This window comes from Callithrix jacchus, chromosome 1 (genome assembly GCF_049354715.1).
Source record: "Callithrix jacchus isolate 240 chromosome 1, calJac240_pri, whole genome shotgun sequence".
NCBI classification, from domain to species: domain Eukaryota; kingdom Metazoa; phylum Chordata; class Mammalia; order Primates; family Cebidae; genus Callithrix; species Callithrix jacchus.
The window spans coordinates 174064424-174084216 of NC_133502.1; the positions used below are offsets into that span (position 1 = coordinate 174064424).

Here is a 19793-nt window from a genome sequence, read left to right on the forward strand (position 1 = left end):
CTGACAGCTTCCAGATACAGTGAGTCAAACTTCACTGGAAGCAAACTATCACACCAACTGTCAAAGACAGAAAACATTGCCTGATTGCTGTCCTACATCAATGCCAGCATATAAATCCTTCCTTAACAAGACAGCTCAAAATAAACAAAACGCAACTCCAAATGTGTATATAGCTCTCTGGGGAAACTATTTGTGCAAGGCTTTAGAGTCTTCACAAGGAGACCCCGTCTGCTTTAACTAACCAAAATATTTCCATAAAAGGAAATTAGCACTGGGTAGCATCTTCTCACACAGACTGAGCGCCCACTCTGGGGAGCCCCCACACTAGGTCCTTTTGTGTACAGCAGCTTATTGAGAGCTTATAACACCTCTAATTAGGAAGGCAGTATTAACCCATCTTACATTTAAAGGCAGCAGTAGAGAGGGCTTAGGGATGGGAACTCTGGAGTCAGAAATTCCTCTGTTCAAATGTTAGCTTTCTTACTTCCTAACTACATGACTTTGGAAAAATTTCTATAAAACGGAGATTATAAAAATAGATACCTCATGGGCTTGTTGTGAGGATTAAGTGAAATAAGGCATGACAAGAGCTTGGAATTGTGCCTGATACATAGCTAGCGATGAATATTACTCCTTCTAATGATCTTTATTATCAGAAGTCAGGCACTGCGTTAAGGATGTAACACAGACTCAGTGATGAGGGTCAAGTCTGGGGAGCTCAGGGAGTCCTGAGAGGGAGGTGAATAAAGGACCTGCCTGGCCCTAGGATTGGAGGGCGAGAAGAATTCTCCCTGGGACCTTCTCTACATCCCAGTCTTGGGAGCACCAGGATCCAGCTGGGGAGACCAATGCCTTCATCCCCACAAATCCCTCCAGTAACCTCATCACCAAGTGTCACTGGCATATCTCTTCCCCACAATCTCCAAGAGTTCAAATCAGGAAGAATGTTCTCAGATCTGGAGTTGTGGAAACTTTTGTGCTAGGGACAAAAGTTTTGTGCTAGGAACAAAAGTTTCCTCATCCTACTGGGTCTCCAGGCCACCAATTTGGAGGCCCTGATTGTGCTGACATATCCCCACTGGTGTTATCCTGGGCACAGTCACTGCTCCCTCGGTGAGCCTGAGCATCCTCCTCTGTAAAATGGAGGTAACAACAGTACCAACTTCCTGGGTGTCATGAGATGGAATGGCGTAAGTACATAAAAACTTAGCACATATTGGTACATAATAAGAGCTCAATTATCACTGAAATTATTATTAAAGATGAACCTCAGAAAGATGAAATGGTGTATTAGCTATGGTGAATCAAGTTAGTAAACTGGAGAGCTTGGGTTGAAGTCCAGGTCTAGCTGTCTGGTGAGTTCTGACTTGCCAGCTGTTTCCTGCTGTCCCAGACAAAAATGCTTGACTCTTGGGAGGTACACCCTTCCCTAAGGTACTCTTAAAATATCCTTCAAAAAAGCTAAAACACCACTTCGGCCAAAATTAAGACATTTAACATTCCATGTCTTAGTGTATTTCCTAAGTTACTGTTTATCTGCTCAGACATCATGAGCTGTGGTTCATTCATCAATTTCCTACAGCTTTGAATCTAAGGCTACAAATGCCCCACTGTTGTTAAATCCTGGAGGAGCTTTTTATACAATTCTACAATCCTCTTGTCTTCAGGTTACCTAGAGCCTCTGAAAGCCTGGAAAAGTCCCCGGGGAGTGCCACTGAACAACTCTTCGCCAGAGTGGATTTTGCTGAATATACACAGCCAATCAATAGCATCCACAGAGCAGTTAGGGAAGTCTTTGAAACTTGTCTGAATTTACACACAAGATCAGACACATAGGCTGTTTGGGCTTAATGAGTCCTTAGAGATCACCTAGTCTGGGGTTTTCATTCTCCATATGAAGAAACTGAGGCTCAGGGCTGGGACATGACTTGTCTGGGACATGACTTGTCTGATGTCACCCATTAATGACAGAGCTGTAACCATAATTCATAACCCTATACTACCAGGCCAGGGCTTAAACAGAGCAGCTCACCTGCCTTACAAGAGTCCTATGTATTCACACACTGATCAAATGTATTACAATACAAAAAGCACTGTCTTCAGCAACTTAAGGCACCTAAAATAGATGACAAAACCGTATTTCAGTCACAACTAAAATGAAACCCAGTAGAGCTTGACTTTCTTGAGATCAAGTGGGGTCCTAGGCCCAGGATCACTGGTTCCATTCAAGGGACTAACCATTCTGAAATGGTTTGGGAACCACAGCTAAAAGCTGCCAATTCTAATATGAGGTCAGTAAGAGACTCAATGACAAGTCTGAGCATACCTGACTAGACTGTTAGGCTTGGCATGCAAACCAAGAGAACCAAGAGGCGGCCTGGACATGAACGAATGCAGAGCAGTAGTCAGCATAGGACACGGCACCAGGGCAGAGCTTATGAAATGAGGCCTGGGACTGTTTAATCCCAGAAAGATGTGTCTTTGGCTGAGGGCTAAGTTCTCTCTGCAGAGAAGGCATTTACAAAGATTCTGCATGAGACAGTTAGATCACCAAACTAAATACTCTCAGTAAATGGATACCTCAGGTGAGCTTACAAGGTTGGCGAGGAAGAAGTAGGCCCTAAGAGGATTTACAGTATCACTTGTAGAATGGGGAAAACCTGATCTTCCCCATGTTCAGGCCCTGCTGTGCTGCTGGAGCTCAGGTGCCAAAGATAAGGAAGTGATCAAAGGAGCACAGAACTCTGGGTTAACTCTCATCACACCAGTGCTTTGCAACTTCTTCCAATGCTCAATTCTTTCTCAGCCACCTGAGGAACGCAACACACTGTCATTAATAACCCTGGATTACTCCACAGGAATTCCTAAAACGGTGACTCTGGGAGCAGCTAGAGGAAGATATGCCTTAGGAAAAGCCCCCAGCATTTCCAATATTCCCAGTTGGGTGATTCTTCCCTAAGCCAATCACTGCATTAAGTGCTAAAATGGTAACAGACTTTTCTGGAAGCAGTCTTGATAGTATGCATCCTCTGCCTCAATAGTTCATTAATATAAGTCAATTCCAAAGTTTGGTTCAGGAAATGCTGTTACAATAGGGACTGAACAATCAATCATTTAATATCCGAATTGCCATCTTCAAATTACTGAATGATCCAGGGATTTCTGAGTTAAAGGTAATGCATATCTCCTTTTGATCATGTCTTAGAATGGAGAAGGGCACCTCCTTAGTGTTCAATGGGAAAGTGAAATAGAAACATGGAAGATCAATCCACTTCCTAAGGACATGCATGTTCAGATTACGTGATTACTTTGAACTGTACCCCACAGGTACCCCACTGAAAACTAACAAGGACAAATGTTTTATTTATGCGGCCACCCAGAACCACGTTTAGCCTGAGAGTGGGCCTGAGGAGTGAGGCAGTCCAGGCCACCACTGATGCTTTCACTCTCTTGTGCTGTTATCATGTTTAAGTTTGCATGTTGTATACTTAAAAATAACAACGTAATAAAGTCTTCCTTTGAGTGCTGGCCCGTGGTTATTGACTAGTGGGTTAAATAATCACTGCTGTAGGAAAGATAAGGCAGGGAAGACAAGAAATGGCAAATATGCTGCCTCTCATCATGCTCAGGCCCAGGGCAGACATTTTTAATCAATCACAGAGTTTCTTCATGTTGCCCTTAGACACAGATGGAGATGCTGCCTCAGCATAACGCTCTGGGCAGCCATTACAAACTTGATTGGAGCCAGTTTATGAGACGAAACCTTTTTGTATTCTCTAGGACATGTGCTTTTGTACTTGATGTTTTGATAAATAACTACCATAATCACAAGTCTTATGATTATACATACTGGATAGTTTTATGAGGAGATAATGGAAGTAACCACAGAACCTTTTGGTAGAAATCATTTTCTATCATTTTTCTATAAATCCTATACAGACTCTGTAAACCCTACACAGAATTACTTTATTAGGTTATAGATGTGATTCTGATAAAATAGAATTCATGGTATCTTATGTGTTCAGTAACATCCCCTCAGTGACATGGGAAGGGTCTACACTGATAAATGATGAGGCAAATAAACCAAGTGAGTACAAGTGGCGCAACTGTTAAACCACTTCTCAGCATGAAACTGATCAGAAAAACCAGGTTGATCTCCCCAGTCAGTAAAAACAAGCTTGGACAAAGAGATAAGGGGTAAGAAAGTCCTTTCAACACTGTGAGTTTCTGTCCCCCAAATACCACAATCTAGGGGAGATGTTGAGCCAGGAGGTCTGGGATGAGGCCAGGGACTGGATGACTCTGATACATGGTCAGGGTCAGACCCACTGCCCTGAGGGGCTCTGCATGTATGAGGCACCACTGTGGGGATGTCTTGGTCCTCTCTGCCATGGTTCTTGCATTGGTTTCTGTGCATTCCCTTGGCTGGTGCATCGTAATTTAGCTTCTGTCAGCCAGCCAAGAAGCGCTTATTGATAATACACTATGGGTTTCTTAGATTGTGGCTGCAGTCACCACTTGACTCATTCTGCTTCAATGTTCCCCTAACCTACTTTCCCCTACCAGCCTTGGCACGTCTGTGTGGCACATGTCTCAGTGCACGACCTCCCTCAAGTGGTGCACACAGAATCAGATGTATGGGAGATCAAGCTAATGGAAATAACCTCAGCTTGGTAGAATCTCAAGTAAGGACTACACTTGAAGGGCATTTGTACTTTTTTGGACAGAGGGAAAGCAGACAAGATGAAATATTCCAAGAATGTTTTAGAGAAATACAGGAATTATTTGGAATGACTTTGGTAAGATTGTGGGCTGGTAGAGCAGGAGTGGTGGAAAGACTTCTATTTAAGAACTACCTTCAATTGATGGGTAGGGGTTGCTTATAGGACTGCATTGGAATGAATTCTGAGGTTAGGTCTGGGCCCAGAGGGAGGAAGCGTGGTGGCTGATGAACAATGTCTAAAGGAAAGATGGGGAGGATATCGCAGTACCTGGACGTCCATCTCCAGTTACTAGGGGTGGGAGAAGAGCAGGAATATGCACAAATTTTGGAACTGGGCAATTAGAAGTAATCACTTCCTTTGAGATATTTTATATAAAAATATATTTATTTATAGAGACAGGGTCTTGCTCTGTTACTCAGGCTGGAGTGCAATGGCACAATCCTAGCTCAATGCAGCTTTGAACTCCGGGGCTCAAGGGATCTTCCTGCCTCAGCATTGTGAATAGCTAGGACTACAGGCATGCACCACCATACCCAGCTAAGGTTTTTAAATGTTTTGTAGAGACAGGGTTTTGTCATGTTGTCCAGATTGGTTTTGAATTCCTGGCCCCAAGCAATCCTCTCACTTTGGCCTCTCAAAGTGCTGGGATTACAGATGTGAGCCATCCTGCCTGGTCTGGGAGTTAATTATTAATGACTGAGGCCCCTGTGGTAGGACAGATTGGGTCTGGTACATGGGATTGGGTTTCCGTCTCAGTTCTGCTGGAACTAGATATCTCGCCGTATATCTGATGGCTGAGGGGTGGGAGGTTAGTACTAAGTAATAGCTATGTACCTCTCAACACTAGTGCTTTACATAGACCATGTTCTTCCAAACTTCTCCAAGCCTCAGTTTTCTCAGTCATGAAGCAGGAACAACAATATCAATATGCTGTGTGGATTAGATGAGGTAATCAGGGAGAAATCTCTTGGTGTATTATAAATGGTCATAGTTCCACAGAGAATCAGCACAATGATTTGCATCCAAGGCATACTAGTTAGGCTCAGGACTCAACCTGATTCAAGTCTTGGATTCTGATTCCAGCTTGTTTACTTACTAGATTTTTCCTACACTCCGGTTTCATCGTATAAAAAATGGTGATTAAATCAGTACTATCTAATAATAGTGCTTGAATTTTAGGCAACAGTGCATGCAAAGAGAGTGATTAGCAAAGTGCTTGGCACGCAGTAAGCACTTGATAATAACTGCTTGGTAAAAATTCTATTTCTTATTACTATTATTTGAAAAGACTAGAGCTGTGTCATGTTTCATTAATAGAGTTTTTTGGACATAGAAAAGTCTGGTGGAAAATTGATTTAAGTTTGGGGGTTCTGCAGGTCAAAGTTTGAGTCTCTCATTCCCTGATTTTCTCAGAAACAAATGGAATGGTGGCCAGTACCACCCCATCAGAAGACAAGCAGCTGTTGGTGGCACTGCAGAGCCTGGGGATTCCGATCCTCAGCTGCGGCTCTTACTACCACTAACTCAGCATGGACGAGTGGTTTTCTGTGGAATCAGTAGGGATGCTGGGCAAATGGCACACACACACACACTTTCTACTTAAAAGATGTTGCCACAGGGACCAAGAGAAATCTCTGTTCTGATTGACACAGGATGGTTGGGTGGAGGAGACCATCCATCAGTGTCAGGAAGGATCTGAAGCACCTGGCTAGTCAGGTGAAATAAAATAAATTATTTACCCATCTCAGAATCCAGCTGCTCACTTGAATACTCATACAGGGTGTGCTGTTTGCCTCCCTACTCTTGGCAGTAGAATGTTTCAGGAGGAAAGAATTTCTGGATTGCTATGTGTGGGTTTTTTGTTGTTGTTAGAATGTGGGGGTGATATCTGCTTTGTAAGGAAGGAGAGAGGGTCTTTAATTACATACCTGTGTAATCTACACAGGAAGAGAAAATGGGCTTATTTATTCAGTGCATGATGTAATAGTCATGGGCACAGTTTGTCTGATTGTCACAAAATTCCTTAGGACTAATTAATGAAAGTTCTGCTTACAATGCTAAAGACTGAAGTTCGATAATAGAAACAAATTTTTAGATATCATCTCTTTTAGAAGCCCCTCCGAGATGTGACTCTCTACCAGAGGGCACCATGTGTGCCACTGGAAGTATTCAAAGGTGATGCCCCAGCCTCCAGTCACCTCACTTCCGAGAACCAGGAGCTACTTGCATCACTGTCATTATTCATGTCTACCTGACAAGTCTCCATTGTGGCCACAAGTGAAACTCTGCCAGGAGAGTCACCCCCTAATCTGGTGATCTGGTTCAATACTTTCAAGATGGTGGACCGGGAGAGAGGGCAATAAGCAAAATAAATAATGACAATGATAACAACACTACGATAAACTACCACTTTTAGAATATGCTTCTATGCCACTTTCATAGAATCCTAAAAGGTATACTTTATTATCCCCATTTCATACACGGAAAAAACTAGATTGAAAAGGAAAAACTCATCCAGGTGACACTGCAGGTAAGTGGCAAGGCTGGGATTCGAACCCAGTGCTGACTGACTGCAGAGCTTGGGATCCTCCCACAGAGCCTTTTGTGGACTTTTTTCTTTGAAAGAATTTACCAGTCAAACTCTGATGAATTAAAGTTTGTCTTTTTGCCTTTGGAAAAAAGTGGGGAAGGAAGCCCACCATCTTGGTTACCATTCCAAGGCAGTGCTTTTCACACTGGGAAATGAGCAGGGATGGATTTGCTGACTATGCTCACCTGGGACCTTGCTTTGGACCCCTGTCTAGATCACAGTTGGGCTTCTTTTTTTCCTTTGAGACAGAGTCTCACTCTGTTGCCCAGGCTGGAGTGCAATGGTGTGATGACAGCTCACTGCTGCCTTAACCTTCCAGGCTCAAGTGATCCTCCCACCTCAGCCTCCTGAGTAGCTGACTATAGGCAAGCACTACCATACCTGGCTATTTTTGTATTTTTTGTAGAGATGGAGTCTCACCATGTTGTTCAGGCTGGTCCTGAACACCTGAGCTCAAGTGATCTGCCCACCTTGGCCTCCCAAAGCGTGGGATTACAGGCATGAGCCACAATGCCTGGCCTACTTATTGTGCTTCTTAAAAGTAGACCCATTCAGAAAAAGCAGACCCTTTGCTATTGGGCAAGTACCACAGCTAAACACAAACTGGATGTTTGAGTAGCATTCTTACTTTCACATGTTCAAAGTGTGGCCAGGTGCAGTGGCTCACACTTGTAATCCCAGTACTTTGGGAGGCCGAGGCAGGTGAAACACCTGAGGTCAGGAGTTAGAGACCAGCCTGGCCAACATGGTAAAACCCCCATTTCTACTAAAAATACAAAATAATTAGCTGGGCATTGGTGGTTAGCGCCTGTAATCCCAGCTATTTGGGAGGCTGAGGCAGGAGAATCACTTGAACCTGGGAGGTAGAGGTTGCAGTGAGCCACGATCGTGCCACTGCACTCCAGCCTGGGTGACAAAGCAAGAGAAGGAAGGGAGGAAGGGAGAAAGTACACACAGAAAAAGTGCACAAATCATGAGTATATATACCGTGATTTTCCCACAAAGTCTACAGACCCATGTAATCAGCACCCAGATCAAGAAACAGACCCTTTCCAGCTCCCCAGAAGCCCCTCTCCAGCCACTACTACCATCTTACCCCTGGAATAACCAGTATCATTACTTCTTACATAAGATTATTTCCTTGTATTCTACATAAATAGAATCACATAGTATGTACTCTTTTATTTTTGAGAACTGGCTTCTTTTTGACCAGTCCTATTATTTTTATTTCTGAAATACAGAGGAAAAACATCCCCAGAAGGAACAATGCTGAATGACTTTATGATTTAAGAATCAACATTAATAAGCAATTTCACCACTTTAGATATTTAAGGGTTTTGTGAGGAGGAACAGATACAGTAAGCCCTCACTTACTATCATTCATAGGTTCTTGGAAACTTCAACTTTAAGTGAAATGATGTACATCATTTTGTTCAATGTCATTTTGTTATAATGATAAGGAAAAAAACCAGTTTTTAAAATATGTCATTTCACTTAAAGTTAGTTTCCAAGAACCTATTGATGACATTAGGTGAGGATTTAATGCAGAGAGGGAAAAAAGGTGGGGTCTGTTTTGGCTGGAAGTTACTAAGTGTTGCCTTATCTGGTCAGTCTGCTGGAATGACCTTCATCTTGGCAACTAATGTTCATTGGGCACTTGCTAAATGCCAGGCGCCTTTCTAAGTTCTCTTCACATGCTGTGACATTCCATCCTCACAGTTACTCGATGAGATGGGGTCTATTATTATCTTTATTTTTACAGATAAGGAAACCGGGGCTCTGACTTATTTGCTGATAGTGATACAGCTAATAAACGAGCAAGGTTTGCAGCTGGTCCTCCGACTTCTGAGTGAGCCCTCTGAGTGCTACACTACCGCCTCTTCACTAACAGCTCTCATGTAGGGAAGTTTACAATTGCAGGCCGCACTCAGTGCTTTACATGTGGGATCTCACTTGTTCCCCACAGCAACCCTGAGGCATTGGTACTACTAATATTCCCATTTAAACAGGATAGAATTGAGGCTCAGAAAGATTAAGACACTTGCTTAAGGTTACACGGCGCTCTATTGATAGAGCACAATTTAAACCATTTGTGATTCTCTTGCCCATCTCTTAATCACTAAGCTGTATTATCAGCATACTGAAAGTTCCTGTCAGTCAAGTTGGGAAGAAACATGTGAGGAGATTTTTGAGGCTTCTTAAGAGTTAGCCAGATTCAAACTAATGCCAACATTAGAAAAGATTTTATTATGACAAACATACAAAGCATTTGTGAGAAACATAAAATAAATGAGCCTTAAAGTTAAAAGGAGACACAGGAAAGTGTGGCAGAGACAGGCTGCAGCTCGGCTCCTTGGGTGAGCCTGGCATCGCCACCCATTCTTCCTCTCCCTTGGCCCTGTGTGGGAGACCCTTTGTTAGGGAGCAGGTGCACCTGGACCTGGGTTTGCTCCTGACACCCCCACCTACCCATTGTGTGAGTTGGGCATGAGACTTTACTGCTCTGCACCCGATTTCCCCCTCTGTTAGATGGGGACAGTAAGAATACCTGCCTTTTAGGTAGTTAAGTAGTACATGTTAAGCACTTAACACAGTGACTGATACACAGGAGACACCTATAAAAGGCAGCGATGATGATGTATTAATAGTATGTTGTTTACTATGACACTTTTCCTATTCCTGTTAGGTTTAAGTAAAAACAGAAGTTTAGCACATAATTAGAACAAATTAATCCCAAATATTAGTTGAAAGTTAGTTCCAAAGTATATGATGAAGATCCAAATATACCTTCTGAGATCATTAAAAAGCTTCCAGAATAAAGGCCTGAATGAATAAGCAATGAGTGAGCTGAGTGAGAACAGGCAGGTGGCACCATCACAAAGCAGTTCTAAGGATAGCAGGCAAGAGAATTACAGAATGAAAAGAATTATGGAACTTCACTGAAGTCAATCAGTTTGAAAAGAGTCTCAAGTTAGTTCTATTTCTAATCTCCTGCTTCATAAAAAAGAAGACAAGACAGAGCACTCAAGTGGGAAAAAGGATGTACTTCAAATTTCATTGTTTAAACATTTTTTCAGAAAACAAATTACCTTTAGTCATTCCGGTCACATAAAAGTTGTATGTTGTTTCTTTCCCCATTTCTACATTGACTGCTGACATGACGAGCCAGCTCATCATCTGCTCACACACTTACCTAGCTGTACATCGGTTGTGAATCGCAGTCTGTGGATCATGCTGACTTTGAATGACTTGTAATGGTGGCTGCTAAGCATATCCTGTACTGTGGCTATGTCAATTTGCGAATCCTCCTCAAAAACCCCGTCTGCCCTTGAACCTGGGGAGGAAAAGGCAGTTTAACACATAAAGATACATGAGGCTTGGCAAACGGTGTCTGCTTAAAATGCTTTGGGATAAATTAAAATAATATGGGCTATTTAATTTGGAGAAGAAAAGGCTGAGCGATGACTTAATAATGCCATTCCAGTAAACAGAGAATGGTAACATATTAATCATTCAACAATTAATTCCACAAACACTATGGCAGGTCCTTGGCTGGGCAGCAGGGATAGAAAGATAGAAAAATTCCTGCTTGCTCTTGGCAGGAAGCTCAGTCCACAGTAGTGAGTCAAAACCACAAGAGCATGGGTACTGTCACGCTTCTTGTTTTTTTCTACATGTGATTTTCCTGATTACAAAGGTAACCCACATTCCTTGAAGAATCTCTGTCCTTTCCAAGATTCCTAAACTGTCTTCTTTACTGCCTCTTACCCTGCGCCCCACAGCCTTCACTGGCTCAGGGGGTACCTGCTGGTGCTTGGGTGTCAGTCTCATCAATGGCCTCCTGGTCACCAGGTTCCCCTTCTGCAGTCCAGACAGGCTTTCTGATTCGTTTTTCTAAAGGTTGGACCATTCATTCATTCATCAAATGCTCAGTACTCTGATATGTGACACTGGAGGCAGATAAGAAGCCTGGTGCTCAAAATCTTCCCTGGCTCCACAGCCTCCTGAATGAAGCACACCTTTTTTTAGCCAGGCAATTAGGGCAACCCATAATATGTCTGAAACATGCTTTCTAATGTTCCTCCCACTTCTCACACATACCTTCTCTCAGCCCTCTCAAACCCCTCAGACTGCACAGTGGTTCAGGGTTTTGTAATTCTGGGCCTTTGCTCAAACACTGCCCTTGGCATAGAACAGTCCTCCCATCCTCACCCAGACCTGCTGAGATCCCCCTACCCCTCACTAGGCTAGCTCAAACTCACTCTCTCCTGTGAAATCTTTTCTGAGGGTTCTTACTGGCGGTGAATTCCATAAAAGTTGGTTTATATTGGACCCTGGAGCCAGACAGCATGGCCTCAACTCCTAGCTCTGCCTCTAATATGCTGTATGATCTTAGACAACTGACTTTATCTCTCTGAATTTCTGTTTTTGTCAATCACAGAATATGAAAATTTAGGTAAAGAATACATGATGTGCTTCATAACAGCTGTGACTATTCTTCTTCTAGTGTCAAAGCGGATTATATTCAGCCTTGCACGAGAATTGCTTAGCGGTTGCTCTGTCCTAATCTGGAAGCTCTGTGAAAGTCAGGAAAGTTTCTTACTCATCTTTATGTCTTCTGCAAGCAGTAGAGGCAACTGGTATGCTCTCACTAAATTCTGCTAAATAAATAATAGCTAGTATATATGAGTGCTTAACAAGAGTCAGTCATGCCTGTCTCTGCCATTAGACTGTAAACCCCAAGAGCAAAGGGACCCCTTTCTCACCCCTGCAACTCAGATATTGCCAGTGATACCATTCAGAGGATAAAGCAAGAGCTCAATAAACATGTACTGAATGAATACCAGGTGCCATGTCCACAGGAAGGTGAGGGTCAGGGAGACAGAGTAACTTAACCAACATCACATCTCCAGGACACTGCAGAGCTTCACTCCACATCTGCAAGGGCCACTGGGCAGCCCATTTCCTTTCTTTGCAGCACCTATGATTTTGGACAGAGATGCCATGATCCTGATTACCACTCTCTCCTGGGTAATATCCACATTCCAAACTGAGGGGCTGGCTAGGATTTGGAGTTTAGAATAATCATTCTCTTTTTCCAATCCTCATTTTTACTGAAACGTAACTGCCAAAACATGTTTTATTTCTATTTTAGAACTTCTTATACATGAGAATTACAGAGAATTTTGGTAAAATATTAAAATCTTTTAATGTTTTAAAAATCATTTAAAGTAATCTTTCTTGAGAAAATGCTATTATTAGATAAAAGTTAGCTCTGAGCTCAAGAACTTCTGTTTTCTTTACTAACTAATGTTTTCTAAATATTGCAGGTATTTGATTTGTAAAGAGGTAACAGCTCATTACGCTAAAATGCCAATTACTAAAAAAAAAAAACAAAAAAAACCCACACTTAAGATTTTTACATTTTATGATGTTGAATTAAAAGCAATTTAAAAATTACTATAACGTGACATATAATTTTTTACTGAGCAATTTCAATGCCAGCTGCTAATAAAGCATCTTAGCTATAAATGATAATTCAGATGCTTTTAGATAAAGTGGTACATAAATATGGCTGGAAATTGATTTAGCTTCTTACAGAAGCTACTGAAGAATGACATATTTTGTTTAATACACCAGCTAATGTAGTCCTAAAAGCTCAAACAAGTGCCAGTTTTCACTCCTAAATTTGCTGTGGGAGATTAATGAAAACTTTATATTTTGCTGAAATGTTAATAATGGGCAGATGAGATGATAGGATTTTAGTAGAGGTCTTAAAGCTATGAAATAACCAGCAAGGCTTGTCAATTTCCTTGTATTAATTTTGTACCAGACGTATATGGCTGGGGCTGGTTCAACACACTAATGCTTCTTGCATTGACCTTCTACTCTCTGATAGTGTAAATTCATGTCCTATTTGAGGAATTAAATCCCTCCGCCCAATACCTGGGGGAGTTCTGAGCTTTGCCCCAGCTGACCAGGGGTGCGTTTGCGTTTATAATCAGAAGGCAACAGCACCTGGGGGAGTAGAGAAGGAATAGTCCTGTACTTGCCTCCAATTCACGCTGCTCATTCCAGTGCAGGTTATCTGATGACTGGGATCAACTTCTGGTTTTGGAGTTCCAGTGTCATTTGTCATTTCTTTTTTTTTTTTTTTTGAGACAGAGTTTCACTCTTGTTGCCCAGGCTGGAGTGCAATGGTGAGATCTCAGCTCATTACAACCTCCACCTCCTGGGTTCAAGCGATTCTCCTGCCTCAGCCTCCTGAGTAGCTGGGATTACAGGCATGAGCCAACACGCCTGGCTAATTTTTGTATTTTTAGTAGAGATGGGGTTTCACCAGAAGTTAACCAGGCTAGTCTCCAACTTCTGACCTCCGGCAAACCACCCACCTCAGCCTCCCAAAGGTATGAGCCACTGTACCTGGCTTCCAGTGTCATTTCTCAAAGTAGCCTCAGGAGTACCACTTGTTGGAGGGGTCATGTCTATTGTACATGCAATGTGCAACCACTTCTCTCCCCATGCCAAGAGTATGCTAGACTGTGGGGGGCACCTGTAAGGCTAAAGCAAGGTTCCTGATCTTCGGGAGCTTACAAATTAGCTATAGGCCACAAAATAGTACAAGGTAGAGAGAAGTGCCTAATAAATGGTGCCTGCAATAGACACTTGATCTAAAGACAAATACCTGAAGCAAAGCATTCATTACTCTAAAAGTGTATTTTTTGGACCAGAAAGTTCTATGACTTTGCACGTATACTTTTACTGTTTGTATCCTTCTGGAAAGAAGTGAACCAACCACACATGAAAGATGAAAGATGCCTGATATGGTACCATCTGCATATCAAAATTATTACTCTAGTATAAACTTCACATTAAATAATCCACTTCTGTTCACGAGAAGACATTTTTAGCAACTCAAAGTGAAAAGTAGAGAGAACCAGAACATCTTAAAAATAAACATACTAAAATACAAAACAAAAACTACTCGCTGTTAATTCAATTGAAATATAACCCATTGGTATTTTGTTAAATTAGCAATTAAAAAGGTCACAAGCAATTAAATGAAACAAAAGTCACACTGTGTTCATCTACATTAATGCTGAACTGGGTCTCCTCGTGAACGACAAGATAAATTGTTATGGTGCCTTCAAAGACTTCACAATGTATTTTGTCAAAGTCGGGAGTGTTAATGTCTCTATATGCCATGGATTACCATAATGTATTGTGTCAAAACGCTCAAGCTGCAATAACTCAAAGGTGTATTGTGATAGATCAAATTTTGGGGTGGGGCCTAATAGTGACTTGAGTACCACAGCTCAAATGGACTGACAACAAGGCTCTGGAATAATGACAATCACAATGTAGGAAGGTATGGAGGACAAGCAGAAAGTCCATGGAAGAACAGCATAGGAGAAAACATAAAGTCCACAAAGCATGAGGACATACACAGGGAACACCAAGTGTCTGGCCTTTGCCACAGTGTGTGAAGCAGAATGGTAGAAAAGAAAATGGCAGGGGTGTGAGTAGTTCTTCAAAAGTGGGGCGGTATCTAGCTCAGGACCTGGCACACAATTAAGTAAAATAATGCAAGTGACTGACAATGAGTACATAAACCCTTTTCTGCTCCACTCTATCTTGAAGTCTTACTGCTGCTTCCCACACAGAGGCCCTGTTTCAGCTAAACTGGACTTTGCTCAAGTTATACCATTTGGTCAGAATGTCCTTTATGCTCTAAAATTTATATGCTTCAAGGTCTAGTTCAAATGGAACCTACCCTGTCCCTCTCCTGAAGCGTTACACCCTTTGTCAAAGGTTCTTCTGGTAAGTCTCTTACATGATAAGTATCTGCACTCCCCTCTGGACTAAGAACTTGAAGGCAGGAAGGTTCCATTCTACAGAGCACGCTGTCTGTCACACAGTAGATGTCCAATAAATGCTGCTGGTGGAACCAGTGAAGTTTGGTGCAACACAGCTTAACCATTAACAGTACCTGAGGTTTGTACTCCACCCCTTGTATTTGCCTTGGTTAACAGCACCCCACATACCTTTCCTAGTTTTCCATTCAGACTCCCCAACAGACTAGGTTTGTCGAGGACCAGGGTTCTGCCTCAACGACTGTACAGCGGCTAACATGCACTGAGGGCCTATCACATGCAGGCACTAAGCTCAGCATTTTAAAGACGTCATCTCATTCCATTCTCCCAATGCCCCTTTAAGTTGGATATCATCCTCTTTCTACAGGTGAGGAAAATGAAGCTCAGAATGTCATCCTGCTATGGTAGTCATACAAACAGTACAAGGTGGAGCTAGGAACTGAACCCAGGTCTAATTCCAAAATTGCACCTTTAACCGCATAACCTCCGTGAGTAAAAACGCTCCTCAGATGAGCTGGAAATGCATTAACTCCATGGGCTGTAACAGTATCTAAGGAGAACACAGTCATGCCTGGCCAGCCCAGAGCAAAAGAATCAGGGAGAAAACCTAACTCTCCACTCCCTTGGTAAGACTCAAAGCTGGATGCATAAGTGAGTCATAGAAAAAAACTCTTCCTTAGCGCTCTGTATCTATCACATTTTTTTCCAGAGGCCTTTTAAGTCCCCAAAGCCTCATAAGCCCAAAATTTCTCTTCCATAAACACTTCCCTTTGGCTACTAGTCATTTTTGCTGGTCTCTAAAAACAATCAATAGGTGATATAACACAGACACACGCTCATGCTCCCCGCCTGCCCACCGCTCTGCAATAATCTCTTTAAAGCCATCAGGATCACACAGTAGGATATACTATACCCTTCACTAGAATCTGCCATGCTACCACCGGGGCAGGGATCTTTGCTGTCAGTGCTTAATTGATTAAACTCTGGGAGCCAGAGCCAGCCAAGCTGGAGGACTTTCCACATGGTGATTTCAGACCCCCTTCAATAAATCAAGGTAATCCTGTTTTATGAGGTGGTCAGAAAGAAACAGTTTTAGGTTTGTAGAAATTCTAAAAAGAGCAGATCATGGAAGGGGGGTCTAGAAGGCTCTGCATCTTAAACCCCTGCCATCCCTCACAGCCATTCCACACCACTCCAGTCCACTCCATTTATTCATTCCCAAATATGCCAAGCGCCTCATCTCAAAGCCTTCAGATGAGCAGTCCCTTGGCCTGGAACATTCTTCTCTTACTCATTGGACTCCTTTTTCTTCTAACTCAAGCCTTCTCCTACTCCTCTCACCAGCTCTGGTCTCCTGCTATGCATTCTTTTCTACCCTTCTTAGCATTGACCACAACTGTGGGCTCTATAATGTGGGGCTAAGTCTCAGCACAGTGGCTGGCCCAGAGGAGGGTTCAATCAATGTTTGGGGAATGCATGAGCAAAGATGTGCCCAAAGTGAATCCAATACCCTTTACAGGATGAAGCATGACCATTTAAGGGTCTGGAACAATGGTTCATTACAGGTCTGCTGGGAAGTTAATGACAGAATTCCCATTATTTCCTCTTTCTCTAATATGTCTTTGTCCATGTTCAAAGCCCAGGGAAAGTAATGGGGTCTTCTCAGGAGCATGGCATTCTTGACAATTTACATGGCAAAATATCTAAGTACTGTAACATCTGATCAACACCAAGGTGTCCCTTTCTTTGACTGAGAGTCAGAGAATGAGGGCACATCCACTGGAAGAACCCCACCTCCCATCCAGAGTCACTGCAGAAATGTCACCTGATGCATTACCAAACCATTAGTCAGGACCTTCAGGGCGAATTCTGGGCCAGGAGCCTATGAGAGGGATGCAAATCTCCATGCCCTCACTTAGAGCCCAGACAGGGTTTGTGGCTCATCAAACATGCTTCCTTACTGCTCTAATGTACCAGTGTATCACTTAATGAAAGTTCTTAATTGTAATTCAATTAATTACATACACAGAGTCCCCAATTACATTTTCCAATAAGACATTGGCTGTGGTACAGGTCTAAATGCACTTAAACCAATTTTAATATATTAAGACCAATTTCCCTTGAATACTAATTACTACCTAATGATAAAAAGAAAACGGGGAAGTTTTAGAGAAAGAAGAGAGTGAAAAATGCAAATCATGTGGAAGTTCTCAGCCCACACAGCACAGTTCAGGCACTCATTACTGAAAAGTAGGTGTGGACAAGGCACGAGTTTGCTACCACACAGGTCAACACAGCATTTTGCCCCAGGTGTCAGTTATCTTTGGTGCTGGCCAACGCCCAAAGGGGCCTGTGGGAAGTCTAAGGGGCTAGAGGAAAAGAAAACAGGAATCACAGGTAGGGAAAGGCTCACCACACACACGCTCAGACAAGTTATGGTGTCTGTGACAGCTGCTTGGCCTCTGAGTCTCAGGCAAAGACACTCAGTAATGAACACTTGTACAGTATACTGCGGTTCACTCTACGCTTTTACTGTAAACAATCTCATTGACTTGTTTCAATGGTTTAAGCCTCACAACAGCTTTACAGTGTAGGGATTACCATCACATTTTGCAGCTGGGGAAATGAGGCCCACAGGGAAGGAGGACTTGTCCGAGGTTACACAGTGGTGCCAAACATCTTGCCTTCACATTGCCAAGCAGCCCACACTAATAGAGAGGAAGAGGTGGACTCACAGGTATTCTTATGTGGCGAATAATGTTTCTGTTTCATTGAAATTCTAACGGCGTGCAGCAAGAAGGGAGCTATTATGCAATATTGACTTGGATAAAAATCCTCACCCTATAGAAAATTCTTTACAGTGAACACTTCCCCACTAAAGCCAGACAGGTAACTGGCTTTCAGCAATAATCCAACCTGAAATATGTAAAACGAACATCATGAGTCATTTTCATTTGTAAATAGAGTTTACTTGCATGATCACATTTTCTTGTGTATTTGAAGAGTGCTGTTGTGGTATAATAAAGGAGGTGTTTAAGTCACACGACAGAAATGGGAGAGATCAGTAATTTGTAACTGAAGAAGGCAAAGCCTCCAGAAGCAGCGCGGAACCACCAAGGGAGTCTCCAGAGCTGGCACAGAGCACACACAGGAGGAAGAATCAGCCTGTTATAAATAAGCATCACAAAGAGGGTCTGGAAGCACACCAGGACAAAGCTGACTTTCATCCTCTTTCTACAACTGCTTCTTCCCTTTCTCCGTTTCTATTTAGTAGTGCTGGTGGTAGTCTAACAAAGAAACCCCTACACGCAAAGATGCTCACTCAAACCCAAGTTCTCCTTAAAAGCCATATGGTACTTGTGCTTGGTCCAGTGAGAAGCCTGGTGATATGAGGGGCTCAGGAGGCTCACTCTATCGGGGGAAGAGCCAGTCCTGGCCACAGACACCAGGATGTGGAGGGGACCCAGACCTGGTTCCTCTCCTGTGTGAGGGATGGTCACAATCCAGTGTGGGACTTTGCAAGTCCATTCAGGGGAACTGGTCATCAGAGAGGTAGTAAGGACAGGAACTCTAACAAGCCCAGGGAGGGGCAGCCGGGTGGTCCGGGCAGCTACTAGGAGTTGCCTCTTCTCCTGGGGCTTCAAGGGGAAAGTGAAGGAGGTAAATCAGGGCTTTCAGACTAAGACCTCTGGATGTTCTTCCCTCCCATAGTCCACCCTCCTGGGTGACTACCTACCTGGTGAGTTGAGGCCCTTCCTCGGTCTAACATTAAAATTAGGAAATAATATTTTCAATAAGGTACTGAAATAATGGATGATCTTAAACATTTTGTGAATCTCCTTCAAAAAGAAAGAAGATCAAAGGAAGCTGAATTAATGTTTACAGAGCAATTGAAGCCTCTCTCTACAGCAACTTCTATTTAGGAAATAAAATAATTAGATTCAGCTCTTTCACCAGACTTAACGAATAAAAGACACAGTTTTCCAGGCCTCTCATTATTGTTTATGTGATATTAGCAAATCGCTTCACCCCTCTGCACCTCAGTTTCCTCTTCTATAAAGCAAGGATGATGACCACATGGCCTAAAAGGTTGTTAGAACAACAGCACTTATATCTTATTTAATCCTCACCAAATCCCTGAGAAATAGATTCGTTTGCCTTCATTTACACATAAAACGGAGGCTCAGAGATGATGTCCACTGTCAGAGGCTGCAAGTGGTTCACCCAAGGTCTGCCTGATTCTAACGTCTGTGCTTTAAGCACTATAAATGACAGACTTGTCAGTGATAAAACAGAAAGATGGTGTCTGACACTTTGCTCGTATTCCATAAAGCCGTCTTAATTTCAGGCTTATATTGGCCCTGATGATGGGAAATTCCACTTTTTCTCTTAAAGCTGTGGAAAGAATAGGTTGGTTCAAGCAGCACCTTCCTTTCTTCTAAGGACCTGCACGGGCTACCTCCACATGGTTGGTAGGAAAGGTCACTGGCAACATTGAGGCAGACAAGGGAATTGAGGCTTGGTTTGGTGCCAGGATTTATATAGAAGGTTGGACAAGAATGCAAGTCTTGTAATGTTACATCCTCCCCATAATGTACTTGGGCT

General features: G+C 42.7%; 1 protein-coding gene across 33 annotated transcripts in view; it reads right to left on the reverse strand.

The window, feature by feature from the left end:
- The window catches only part of MAPKAP1 (MAPK associated protein 1), a 264752-nt gene that overhangs the window by 38641 nt on the left and 206318 nt on the right, over positions 1-19793 (reverse strand). For all 33 annotated transcript variants that reach the window (XM_078327210.1, XM_078327318.1, XM_078327273.1 and 30 more), the window contains one exon: positions 10508-10648. In XM_078327210.1, coding sequence (XP_078183336.1) covers positions 10508-10648 — 141 coding nt within the window. The remainder of the gene's footprint in view (positions 1-10507; positions 10649-19793) is intronic.